Source organism: Dryobates pubescens, chromosome 15 (assembly GCF_014839835.1).
Source record: "Dryobates pubescens isolate bDryPub1 chromosome 15, bDryPub1.pri, whole genome shotgun sequence".
NCBI lineage: Eukaryota > Metazoa > Chordata > Aves > Piciformes > Picidae > Dryobates > Dryobates pubescens.
The window spans coordinates 15,148,039-15,161,805 of NC_071626.1; the positions used below are offsets into that span (position 1 = coordinate 15,148,039).

Genomic DNA, 13,767 nt, shown 5'->3' on the forward strand with positions numbered 1-13,767 from the left:
GTGTCACCCTGCCACACATCAGCGGCACAGAAAACATCTCTTTACCCTCTGCTTATAGAGGGAAAAGATACCTCACTTCTGTGTGGGAAAGAAGTAGAGTAGGAGACTTGGGAACTGTGGGTAGTCTTTTTCAAGCTGCAAAAATGTTCTCACATGAATCTGGAGGCTAGGGGGCTGTAAAATAGGCTGAGGCAGTGGTGGGATCTGGCTCTGTAGAGTAGACTAGACTAGACTAGACAGAATAGAATAGACCAGACCAGGTTGGAAGAGACCTTCAAGATCATCGAGTCCAACCTGTCATCCACCTAATCAACTAAACCATGCAACCAAGCACCCCATCAAGTCTCCTCCTGAACACCTCCAGTGATGGTGACTCCACCACCTCCCCAGGCAGCCCATTCCAATGGGCAATCACTCTCTCTGTGTAGAATTTCTTCCTAACATCCAGTCGAAGTACTTGGGAGCACAGAATAAATAGGCTGAAGGACTAAACAGAATAAATAGGTAGATGCTAAACAAGAAGCCCTTTATCTTTTGTCTTTCCATTCCATGTAAATCCAAGGAATGGCCTCAGAAACATCAAGCTGCTCTCACATATCTGGGTCCAACTGAGAGACCTCCAGAAGAGCCAGAGGAGAAACCATCCAGACCTCCTTTGTATGTGAGGCTTTACAGACGACTTCGGTTGTACTGGTCATCTCCTCCAAAAGGTGAGGTGTATATTTTGGTATAAACTCACAGGCAGGCTTTACTTCTCTAATGAATGGGGAGGTGTCATGCTTTACTTTTCTGCTCTCTCTCATTTTTATAGTATTACTATTTTTTACTATTTATTAAAACTGTGACATTGTCAAGATGCTTAGAGTGCTATTTGCCAGATGTAGAACAGAGCAGTCCTGCCAGAGCTTGTGGTTTCATGAACAAAAGTGTGTTTGTAAAGAACCTGGGGCATTCCCTGGGTTTGTAGTTTGTTGCCATTGCTGTGGAAGCCTCCATAGGTGATTTTTGGCACTTATAGACAAGCTAATTGCAGTCTTCCTCATGTAGAGGAAGGAGCCTCCTCCTGCTAGGCTGCTTAGTGAGCTAGTGAGAAAGGAGTAGCCCTAGTATTTCAGGGTGGAGGGAGTTGCTAACACAGAGGAATAAATGCTACTTAAAATAGAACAATAACGTTTGGGCCATGCAGAAGCTTTAAGTTTCTCTTAGTACATTAAGTTTCTTTCTCTAACATTTTTTTTCTGCGTGCTCTGTGAGCCTCTCTTGGGTTGTTAGCTAGGCAGTGCATGTGGCAGACTGCAGAAGGAAGGAGAGCATGTATTCTGGGCAGTCCAGTGTGATACCAAGTCCTTCTCATTCCTTCTTGGCTAGAAGAGGTGATTTTAGACAGAAACATGAACTATGTATCTTTTACCTGAGAACTGTACTGTGGAGTTTCCTCCTGTAGAGAGCACATCTTACCACAGCATCTTCACCATTGGATTCCTGGGTTTCAGTAGCAGTGCTTCAGGTGTTTTCTAAATGTTCCTGCAATACTAGCCCAGAGGATCTGTTAATCCCTGGACATAAGGACTCATAGGGCTGCCATATAATGTGCTTGATAGCACCAACATTCACACAGTAGCAGGAGAAACTATCTATGCCTTTCCTTCAGTACTTGCAAGCTCCTTTTTCCTTTTTGTGAGATACTGACCTTTGAAAGAGGTAAAACCAGTGGTCACAATGGATTTGAGTGATTTTTGTGGTTGGCATTGATATTTTGTGCTTCTTAGCAATGAAATGATCTACGTAGTTAAATTCCACTTCATGATATCTTCTGGATTTGCAGAAATTCCCCAGAAGGTCTTCCCAGAGGACTGGAAAGAATTGAATCTATCCACTATTGAGCTTTCCATTGCAACTCAAAACAGGCATCTGGATCTAATGGTAAGGCCATAGCACAACTGGATTCCAAATGCTGCCAGCCTAAAGCTTTCCTTTCTTGCTAACCTCCCATTCTTGTTTCCATATAAATAAAACTTAGTGCCCCGTGCAAGGAGGGGCCTGTGACTGAATCCAGGAATGGGCAAGTGTCAGAGCCAGTGTACAACCACAAGAGACCCATGTAAAACTGGGAAGACTCTGTACAGGAAAGGACAGGGGCTACACTGAGTTTGAGGGACAGGAGGTGCAGGTGGTTGTTGAATAGTAGAGCCGAAGGAACAAGGGAACTTTTCCTGTCATAGTCTCTCAGCATGCCCCTGCTGTTCATTAACTGTTTTCAAAGCTCTGTTTGGCTTATGTATGTGTTTTGGTGACACTCCATTGCTGTGGAAGCCTTTTGGATAGATGTCAGTCTTCAGTTTTATTGGAAAATGGTAACAGGAATCCTGTACTGGTGAGCTGCTTTTCGTGTTTTCCTCATAGCTGGGAAAATACTGCCACTACACCCAGATTAACAGAAGGTGTTGAACTTACTGCAACATGTTTCTTGCTCAGAATTCAGAGGCTTAAGAACCTGAAAAATCTGTGGTACATTGATACATTATCTTTGTAGGATAAATGAAAAAAAACACCAGCCATGCAAACCTAGGCTTAAAATTTCCTCCTGTTTTCTCTTTACAATGTACTGCATAAATTTTAGTCTATTCTTCATCAGTGGCTTATGATTTGGACCACCAGTGTCCTAATTATGATAAAAGCTAGATGGAGACTAGTACTTGGATTATTTTTTAGTGGTTTCTAAGCGGCACTTGAACAGAATGGTTTTGGTTGTTGAACTGGGTCATAGGCAGTGGTGTAGAGTAAAAGTATCACATTGCACAGACTAGCCCTTCAGGTAGCCCTTAACATCTTCAGTTTTTGCTCTTTGCTTTTTCTGCTTTATGCCTTCAAAATGCACTTTAGTACTGGTATTGAACAAAGCAGTGATGCAGATTTCTCTGGTCTCTCACCCAGCCTAAAGAAATGGATGAGTTTATGTTAGGGCAGTAGTAGTGTTTTGTTTCTAGAGCTGGAAGTATCTTGGTACTGCATCTTTTCTTGATAGCCCTGAACCCCTTCCAACTGCTTTTAACTCCCATTCTTGAAGCCATTGTCCCTGTAGTCATCAAAGCTGAACAGCAGCTCTCTCAAATCAATCCCAGGGCGTGCCTGTTGAATATTGTCACCAACTCCTGTCTTTCTGTCTCGCCTCAGATTCGTGCCTAGGCTGCCCCGTCGAAGAGAAGCTGATAAAGCCATATAGTTGCAGCTCAGATAGTGCCAAGCTTGCCTCTGCAGATAGAGCACGGAAATAAACCAAGTTACACTATTAGGTGCATTTATTTTTACTTTTGTCATTTTGATTGCATCTGCACTAGGACTTGTGCCAGGACAGAAATGTTAAAATAAATAAGAAATTAATCTTAATCAAAGTTGCTTTCCCAGCAGAAGCTTTACCTATACTTGGTTCAAAGGCAGGCTGTAAATAGAAAAGAAGCCGAGTAAGGAGTTCAAAGGAATGATAGCAAGAACACTTTGACTGCCATTTTGTATTGCTTAAAATTCTCTTGCTGTGGTGTTTGGTGGCCAGATTGCTGGGTCACTGGTCTTAAATTCATGAAAGACCCCTTGATTAGAAGTCTTTGTCAACAGAAGAAAACCCAAGTGATGTGTCTTGAATAAGTGTGTGAAATGTAACAAGACGACAAATGTGTGAACCTTGATTTCGCTTCTCCTGATGGTTATTGTCGAACAGTCACCAGTGGGAAATTGCTGTCTGTAGTACCATTGTCGAGTGTGGAAGACAAGCATGAAATGCAGAAAAGCATCTTCTGCCTCCTTTTGTGGGACACGGGACTGGGTGTGTTGTGAGCATGATGCAGTGTCATGGGTGTGGCATGCTGAAATAACTGCTTGGTTTCTGAATCGTTGTTTTGCACAGCGCACTGAAGACTTCATGGATATTTGCATTGAAGCAGACGCTGTCAGCAAAGGAGAGTTCGTAAACAGAGGGTGAGTAAGGGAAGGCTCTGGAAAGATGACAGAATCTCTGTATGAGTTGGAGCAGTAATTCTGAGGAGCATGCTGGTGGTTTTTCTCTGATCTTGTGCAAAATTTGGAAGCAGAGGACTGCCAAGGACACCGGTCAGGGGTACTGATTGACAGCCAGCTGAACATGAGCCAGCAGTGTGCCCAGGTGGCCAAGAAGGCCAATGGCATCCTGGCCTGCATCCAGAATAGTGTGACCAGCAGGAGCAGGGAAGTCATTGTGTCCCTGTACTCAGCACTGGTTAGGCCACACCTTGAGTACTGTGTCCAGTTCTGGGCCCCTCAATTTAAGAAGGACATTGAGATTCTTGAATATGTCCAGAGAAGGGCAATGAGGCTGGTGAGAGGCCTTGAGCACAAGCCCTATGAGGAGAGGCTGAGGGAGCTGGGATTGTTTAGCCTGGAGAAGAGGAGGCTCAGGGGAGACCTTCTTGCTGTCTACAACTTCCTGAAGGGTGGTTATAGCCAGGAGGGTTTGGTCTCTTCTCCCAGGCAACCAGTACCAGAAGAAGACACAGTCTCAAGCTGCACCAGGGGAAGTTTAGGCTTGAGGTGAGGAGAAAGTTCTTCACAGAGAGAGTTTTTAGCCATTGGAATGGGCTGCCCAGGGAGGTGGTGGAATCAACATCCCTGGGAGGTATTCAAGAGGGGATTGGACGTGGCAGTTAGTGCCGTGGTCTCGTAGTCATGAGGTCTGTGGTGACAGGTTGGACTTGATGATCTTTGAGGTCTTTTCCAACCTTGTTGATTCTATGATTCTATACTGATCTTGTTCTTTAAAATTCTTACTAGTTTTCTGTTTCTGGAAACAAGGCAGAGCAGTATGATTGGAGTTCTTCCTAGATTCTGTTTGCTACATATTTCACCTTTTCCCCATTGCTGCTGATCAGTACTACTTGGATAATGCTGTCATAGCTTTGTAGTTTTATAGACAGCCATAGACATCCTCAGTATCTTGTAGTCCTATCAGCTCAATGGATTGAGAATGGGGTGACAGAGCTGGTATGTTTGTACTAGTGGTGCCTGCCATTTTTTGAACTCTGATAGTCTGGCCTTGCTTCTAAGTGAAGAGCTCCCTTGACTCAGTAACCCTTGTAAGAAATTACATCTGAAGTGAAAGAACCATTGGAAGATGTGAACTCAAACAGAGACTTCATGCAAAGGTATTGGTGCTGCTTGTATGTGGAATAAGAAGGCTGCAGGTGTGAGGAAGCAGCATGTAGAAGTAAGTGAATGTGTTGCTTCCTTTGTGCTTGGAATGTTGTCTGTAGTGTGCTTGTTCATCCTGCTCTCACGAGACACAAATCTGAGCTGCTTTTTTCCAGCTCCTCTGTACAGTCCCACTAGCATTTACATAGCATCGTCAGTGCAGTTTTTACCAGCAACAGATTTTCCTCCTGAATCCGAGAGAGCTCTTCTGCCTGTTACGTTTTTAACACCACTGTTCTCCAGTCCCAGAGCGCCCCCTAGTGAAAACAGTTCAAAGGTGTCAACACAAATTTACTGGCTTGCCATCACCCTAGTATAATTCCTGCATGTGTGTCTTGGGTATGATACTAATAGCAGCAGCAGGGCCTTTACTTGAGCCTCAGTGAGTGTAGAAACGTCTGACCTATGCATACAGGATAGGTCAGGTTAGCACCCATCACTGCTTTTAAATTTGTATGAGCCGTGTAGACCATAGTTTGCTTGGGACTGAAGTCTTTGCTTTGAAGGCCAGAAGGCAGCATGGCTTCATAAAGGAGTGAGGTAAAGCAGATGCTGTTCTGGGTTCTTAGACACTTTGGTAGCAGAAAAAGGATGAATTTGTGTGATTTAAGGGAGGTCTATTCAAGTGTACACCCACTGGAAGGAACCTCTCCCATGTGGACTGGACATGCTTCACACAGTAGTGTGTCACATTTTCTGACTGAAATTATGCTGTCGTGCAGGAAAAAAAATCTCTGATGAGAGTTAGCCTGCCCTGCTGGCTGGACCTAATTAGAGGCAGTCCAAAAGCTTTGAGCTGCTTTTGAGGCAAAGTTCAAAGAAACAAGCTCTTTTCATTTAATAGTGCCCAAGAAGTCTGTAAGTGACAAAGAAAGAGTGGTGTATGGTGTGGCAGAGCAGTAGGAGGGACTGGTTAGTCCTACAGAGAGCAGTCAGAACAGAAAAAATATGCCCTGTTTTTGTAAGGCTAAACCAGGGTCTTCAGACAAACTCTTCATTGCACAGTGCCCTTTGGCAACTAGGCTTGAACCAAGTTGTTAGAGCCTCCCCATTGCCCAGCACCACCAGGGATTGCTTTTTTCTTGTCTTTTTTTTCCTTCTTTTTAAAAGCATGTTTTTAAACTTCACCAGAATTTGGAGGGGTTAAAATATGTTTTGGGAAAACACCTTATCAAGGGCTTTTTGTATTGAAGAGGGCACTGACACCAGCTGATCAGAACTGGTGGTTCACACATCCAGTGGGAAACTACAATTCAGGCTCAGGCAGTGGGAGTGTGTATTGCATCAGAGGGCTGGAGGGCAGCTACTGTTGGATTTCAAAGAAAGGAGTAGGTCATCCCAGGTGTGTGAAAGTGCTCTCTGGCTGTGGATCAGATTTGTGTGAACAAACATTTGCAGCCAGGGATACAGCTGATGTTTAAGGTCAGGTTGGAGAAGAACAGGTGGTTACACGGCAGCACTTACCAAGAAGTGCTGGAGGGAAGGAGAGCTGGGATGGGAAGTGTAGCATCAGTAATCCACATTCTAGTAGCCACCATAGATTATGTATATGAAGGTATAAACAGCTGTCACTCCAGAGGAGGAATACAGTTACCAGCTACAGTGCAGAAGACTGAGTTTTCTGGTCAGAGCTCCTTACTCTGAATCTTTTAACACTGGCTGCTTCTGGAGATGAAAATTGGTTCAAATTGTGTGCTATCTGCAGTGGTTTTCCCCCTGCCTGCATTTTTGTGATTCAGCATATGGAGCAGGATAAAACAATTAACTGAAGCTGTTGCTGTTAGGCTTTGGTCTTGCTTGTTCCTGTTTTACTTTGTCTTGAGTAAGAAGTTGAAACAAATTGAGATTATTTCAGATCCTTTTATACTGGGTCACTAAAGAGGCAATCACTGCAAGTGGAGCTGTGTCTATTTGGACCTACCAGCATTCTCCTTTGACTGATCTTTATTTCCATGTCTTGTCTCTTTTGAACTTACCTTGACCCCCGTAATTGTATCCATGTAGAGCCTCATTTACTGTCATGGACCAAAAAATCTACTTGCTCACCAGGACCATGTATGTTAAACTTGGAGCAGGTTGAAGTGGAATGGGAAATCCTGCTGCTTGTTTGTACAGCAGTGTATTAAGTGACAGTATTGCATGCCATCAATGATTTATAATTTATATTGCCAGGAGGGTATTTAATTCCCTCACATTGACTCATTAATCTTTTAATATATACATATTTGATTAAAACCAAACTTTCCACAGTTAATATTGCTTCTGCCCTTCCTTGCCCTTTCCTTTGATATCTTAGCTTTTCTTCCTTTGATTCTTCTCTCCTGTTTCAACCCTCCCTTCTCCTTTCTCTGGGATTTTCTGTGATATTTTTTAAGAGGTGCTTGCATTCCTCAATGTGTAGACTTGGTGTAAAGGGAGTTTATGATGTGTTTTTGTGACTTCTTTTCCTGGGCAGTATTTAAATAAACTTTTCTTTAATAGCAGTCTACAGAATAGACAGGAAAGTTGTGGACAGCTGGCATTGCCCTCAGAGGAGTATCTGTGATAGCTTTGCCATGCTTGAGAGCTGTGATATATTAATACTGTAACTCTCTGTTGTCCTCTTTGCTATTCATGTGTTGCTGTCTGGAGAGGGGTCCAAATTGAGGGATTACTGCCAGGTGTGGTGTACCTTTGTCAAAGGTTATCCAAAATGTTATGTGTGCCTTCATTTGGGAGGTCAGAGGTAGGCCAGTGTACTCAAGAGCTTGTTCTTACTCTGCAGCAGCACACACTGGGAGAGGGAATCACAACACTCTCCTTCAACACTTGATGCAGTGACAAGACAGCGACCTAAGTCTTGAAAAACACCACATGGCACTTTGCACCACCAGCTTTTTAAGCCTGGTAATTGCCTTCTGTGTGCTCCCATTTGACATGCATAGAAGAAGGAAAGTAACACTTCTGAGTACAGTACATCATAAGAATCTCACAGGCACCAAGAGAGAGTAACTTAGAAAACCAGATACATTATTTGGAATGGATAAAGTGATGATGTTGAGGGGTTTCTTCACAAGAATGATATAAAACCAGGAGGTGAGAAATGTCCTGCTGACTGATGCTGATGTGAGAAGGGTTTTTTGAGGAGCTTGTTTGGGTTTTAGATGGTGAATTAATGATTAAATGGAACTATGATTTTACCAGGTTTTCTTGGCTTAGGGTTGTTTAGGTTGCTGATGAGTTATGTGGGTGAAGCATGGAATATGAGGAGATGGTAGGTACTGCAGGAATTGTACAGTTCAGCATGTAAGTGAGAAGCACATATAGCACATATGCTATATGTGTTGAAATACATTCAGTGAGCCTCAGAATAGAAGCTGTCAGTGCATGCTGATATGTATTGACTGCAGCAGAAGAGGGAATCTCTGTTGTACTTTCTCACAGTTAAACCCACAAATATTTGTGTATATACAGGACCTGTAAACTTAGCAAATGCATAGTGATTTACCAGCCCACAATGACATGTCCCTAATGATGTTCCTGAGAGAAATGTCTCCTTACCTTACCTCTCTTTTGGTTTGAACAGAAGTCAAAAGATGAATGATCCACATATGTGCCCTGAAGGGAGTCAGTGCATCCAAGCCAGCAGATGCATCTTGCAACTTCCAGAGGTGAGAAGCTAAGGGAGCTAAGAATAGTCTGTCACTTTATTTCCTTGTACCAGTTGGTGCTACACATTAAGAAATCCCTACTCCAAATCTGGGAGGTTGATTATGCTGTTAGTGAAACACACAGTTCCTCAGTGCAGCAACTGAGTCCCTGGCCAGGAGCCTCATACTGGAATTTCCCAGGTGGTCTGTAAACCAGAGGGGGAGCATTATTGTGCCAGTAAATAGTGGCAGACCTTGTATGTAGACCACAGTGGTGGTTGTAAAGGGTCTCTTACTCAGGTGTATTGTGTATGCACACCTTCTCCTTAGTATGAAAGATGTGTGTACATCATACAAGGGATTATGCTGTAGAGAAGATAAATATTAGAAGCCTTGTGAGGACCAATGAAGGTGAGACAAAGCAATGGAGTTCAGATCACTCAGGGAATTGTCTCAAGACTATTCATAGGTGAGACTTAAAAAGAAGCCGAAACTGTGCCCCCTATGTAATTTAGATTAATTTTTTTTGCCTCTTAGAAAGAAGAGGCTGTTATTGTGTCCTTGGGGAGGACAGTTCCTTGTTTTTACAAGGACATGGAATCAGTCTCATAGATAATTTCTGGCTTTAAGTGATCTGCCATTCAGCAAAACATTCCACATTGAGAGAGAATAGAATGTGCTAAAAGGTAAAAAAAAATCTGTCATTACCAAGTGAAAGTCATGAATTATGATGTCATGATTAGACAGCTCATACCATGCCAGTTTTAGGCTTCTGAAATAATACTCTGGAGTGCTGGGCTGAGTATTGCTGAGATGTAAGGGCTGTGGTATAAAAGAAGCTGTTCACACTGCAACTGCTGCTAAGATCTTCAGAGAACTGGAGACAGCTCAGAGGAGTCTTACTAGCTTTGCACACAAGTGGGTGTGTTGATCCAGGTGGAGAATCTATGCCACTTTCTCTGATTTGCTGTTCTGGTGTACAAGTTCACTTGGAACTTGAGTATCCATATAACACAGCCCTACCTTGAGCAAGAGCATGCCGTGCAGTCACCAGATTTCTCTAGGCAAAGGCAGCCTGCCATTGTGATAAATGGTTTTAATCATTGGTGACTTTATCAGTGTTAAAGAAAATGTTTAAAAAGAATCTACTGCTGAGTAATTCCTGACCTGTAAATTCCTCTGCCTCATGTTTCAGATCAATATAGTAAAACAATACCAAAATGTGTTTGTAACGTGGGTTTAATAGGAGTTATTTAAGAGGCACTTCTGCAGATTAGCTTGTGTTGTGACACCACTGGCAGACCAGGATCTAAGTGCATGTAATTGTAGTTCCAATAGCAAAGAATCTTTCAGTATAAACAATGTGGGTCATTAAAGTTCTCTAGCATTTAATTATCACCAATTAGCAACTAGGTGAGGGAACATCTTATGCAACAGACGTTTTAATATGTTTCGTGCAGTGAAGGCTAGCTCTCGCTGTGGTGTTGAGACCAAATGGGCTGGACGCTTTAGGGAGAGGGTCATCTTGGTTAGGACCCAGCTAAGTATTCTGTTAGTAACATCAGGTGTCAGTGTTACAGCATTGCAGCCCTGATCAGCACCGTTCTCTGTACACAGGGCACCGAGGGGTCCTTCGGCATCGACAACGAGGAGTATGAAGCTATGCCTGTGGAGGTGAAGCTGCTACCCCGCAAACTCCGGTTCTTCTGTGATCCCAGAAGGAGAGACCAGATGCTCCAGGCAGCAGTACAATGAGAATTCATGCCAAAGAGGCCAGTGTTTACCAATCCTGTCAGGGTCTCTTCGAGGCACATGAGACTTCACCAGCCTGATAATCCCACCAGACTATTATGACATGTGGCCATTTTTATGTACAAAGTACTTCCACTGGAAGCAGCCAATTTGGATAATCTTAAAGGGGTTAAAAATGCAAAGTTCTGGCAAATGCATGTTAGCTTGATGGCATCTTTTTTCCTTCCCCAAAGAAGTCATCAATGTTCCATTTTCAACACTGCAGGAAGAGCACTGTGTCAGATGCTACTGCTTTAATGCAATTGTATATTAAAGTGAAATGAAAGCATGTTTATCCTTGTGTTTCAAGTCTACTTTACCAATGTATAAATCACAGAAAACCTGGGATCTTGGAAATAAAATCCTTATCAGGGAGTAATGCTGAAGAAGTCTGTCATATGTTGGAACTGCCACATTAAAACAGGTGGCTGGTTACCTGTTCCATCACAAAATAAATTAAAAGATTGGTGATACAAAGCTTCAGAGGAAGCTTAACAATTCTCCTGTACTTCTGGATATTTGTTATTTTTTTTCATCTTCCAGGATTCAACTGCACAGAGTTCCAGCTAAGAATATTGTAGAAATATATTAGTTTGATCAAGTGTAGGTGTGTTACACACAAGCAAATGGGAAAATGTCCTCATTGACTCAAAGCTGCGTGGAGTACCTGTGTAAAGACTCTTCAACAAGCAAAATTAGTCTTCTTTTGTAAGTATTCCTTTTATTCCTGTAGCAGTATAATACAAAAAAAGGGCATCCAAATAACTTTCATTATTCATTGTGTCTGGTTGCTCTTCTCTTATGTAAACAGTGCTTACCACTCCTTACGCAACCTACGTCCCCTTGAGCCTCAGTACTGTAATCAGTTTTGTTGCTTTTCTGAGCTTCTGTTTATACCTTCACTTTCATTGCTGAAAGGAAATAGTATTGACTTAGGCAAGGTTATGTTGCCCTTATTATAACTTAAAAGTTCACATGATTCTGCCTTGCCAACTGGAAGAAAAAAATCAATTCTTTTTTTTCCTGATGCGAGAGTTGTTTGTATGTAGTCCCTGTGTTACACTGTGATCTATTCTACGTTCATCTGTTGATTCTTTGCTGTAATCAAAATGAGGACATCAGTGAACTGACTTCCAGCAGCTTTGCTGAAGACTATCCTGGCTGCAAGCTGCTGCAACAGCATCCTCTGCTGGAAGCTGGCTAAAGGCAAAATGCTCTGAAAGGGGAAGTAGGGTTTGTTTTCTGCATGATGCTGGAACCAATCTGAATGCCGTCCTTCCCTTGATTATACTGTGGAGAAACCCAAGCTATTGAGACCAGCACACATCCCTTTTTTGACTAAAGATCTAGGGAAGTAGAGACCTACTAGTTCTTTTGAATAGTTAAGCTGGTGATAGGGCCTGTTTTGTGCTGTCTTTCACCTGCAGCAATTAAGAGTGCCCTGAGGACCTCTGGGTCACTCCCCAAGGAACATGTTGGCTGTGCTCTGCTTTTTGCTTGCCAGAGAGACACTCGGAATATTGCTCTGCAGCCACTGGCTCACTCAGAGTTGGGGGCAGTCCTCACTGAGTTCTTCCTCAAGCTGATGCTTCTGTAAATACAAAATTGCTGATTTTCTTGGTGTTTTTTCTTAAGTGGCAGGAAAGACAAGGCAGCAGCCATCTCAAAAAGGTAAGCTTTAATTGTATTTAAAAATACTCATGTTTTAGTAAGCAGTTTTACTACACAGCCACAGGCTTATGGGAGCAACCACAGATCTGCAAGATGCAAACAACATCAGAGTTGTTAGAACTACAACCAGCCTGCTGCAAGGGCTGAGATGCCGAGAACTAGCTGCCAGTTCATGTGTACAGGGAAAAGGACTAATTCTCTTCCATAGTGTCAGACACATCGCTCCCTTTGCACTGGGATTTCTTGCTTGAGGGTAACCAAGAGCTCCCTTCAGAAATGATATTGTTAATGATGTTCTGCTGTTTAAATACCAAGAATCATCTGAGACAGGCTGATAGCTAAATCATCCTATCACCATAAGTTGAGTATCTTCTATAAATACCATTCAAGTAATTCTTCCCCTTCCTCTACAGTCCAGAGGTCTTCCATTGTGCATTTCAGACCTCTGAACTGCAACGTGCAGAGGGGATGTGTGAAGAAAACATTACATAAGGTAAGCAAGGGCTGAACTCGCTACCTACGGTGTTGAGGAAAGGACTCAGTTCTCGTGTTTCTGTCTTGAGAGGCAGACAAATAACTTTGTAAAAACTCCAAGGCAGGAAGGAGTAGAATCCTAGATCCCACTCACGAAACACATGTCCTGGCTTCAACTTAAGAGTCCGTTCTAGAATAGCTTAAAATACTGTAATCTAAGTAAAAAGGAAGGATAACAACCTAATGCTGGACCAGCCCAAGGCACCTATGTATTATCACCACAATTAAACATTTCTATGTTAATGACATGTTGCAGTAACCAGGACCTGAAATCCTGGTACCTTCTGGTTTAGACAGATACATGACTCAGTCAGTACATTCCAGTCCCTCACAAAGGACATTTATGTTGTCTTCTCCCATAATCACTAGACCACTAGCTTTGGGCAGGGGATGGGAGAGGGTAGAGATGGCAACTAACTTAGAAGTAATAGCCGTGATGAGAGAATTTGGCTTAGCCTGCTTTGTACTTAGGCTTTGGAATTAGGACAGAGTGCTCTTGCCATGCTATTCCTGAAACTACTGCCTTTCAACCTCCTAGAGCAAAGCATGCCTGTCTCTTGCATCTACCACCAAGAGGGCCACAGCTACTTCCAGCTTTTTACCCATTAACTTTGGCAGTTCTTAAAAAGGAAGTACCACCACAGTAACACTGCTTTACAGAATAAGCTCCTTTCTTTTGAAAAGGTGATGGAACTTTCTGCCCTTCATGATGCTGGATAGGCAAGCTCATCTCTTGTCACAGGCATGTCCATTAACTCAAACATACACTGGAGCAGCAACTTCATATATGCAGAAAAGAAGGTATTAGCATGTCTCTAAGACAAATCTGAAGTCTTAATTCAGTAAAATGCCTTTCTCTTAGTATCTGTTATAGTTCTTAATTGTACTTGGCTCTATACACCTTGGTCTAGGCTTGCAGTGAGAT

At 42.7% G+C, this 13,767-nt stretch overlaps 1 protein-coding gene across 1 annotated transcript in view; it reads left to right on the plus strand.

Moving 5' to 3' along the window:
* AGK (acylglycerol kinase) overlaps positions 1-13,760 on the plus strand; it is a 40,424-nt gene extending 26,664 nt beyond the window's left edge. The window contains exons 11-15 of the mRNA XM_009903015.2: positions 563-710; positions 1,826-1,923; positions 3,902-3,972; positions 8,783-8,867; positions 10,464-13,760. Coding sequence (XP_009901317.2) covers positions 563-710; positions 1,826-1,923; positions 3,902-3,972; positions 8,783-8,867; positions 10,464-10,601 — 540 coding nt within the window. The 3' untranslated portion in view covers positions 10,602-13,760. The remainder of the gene's footprint in view (positions 1-562; positions 711-1,825; positions 1,924-3,901; positions 3,973-8,782; positions 8,868-10,463) is intronic.
* Positions 13,761-13,767: the final 7 nt, after the last annotated feature.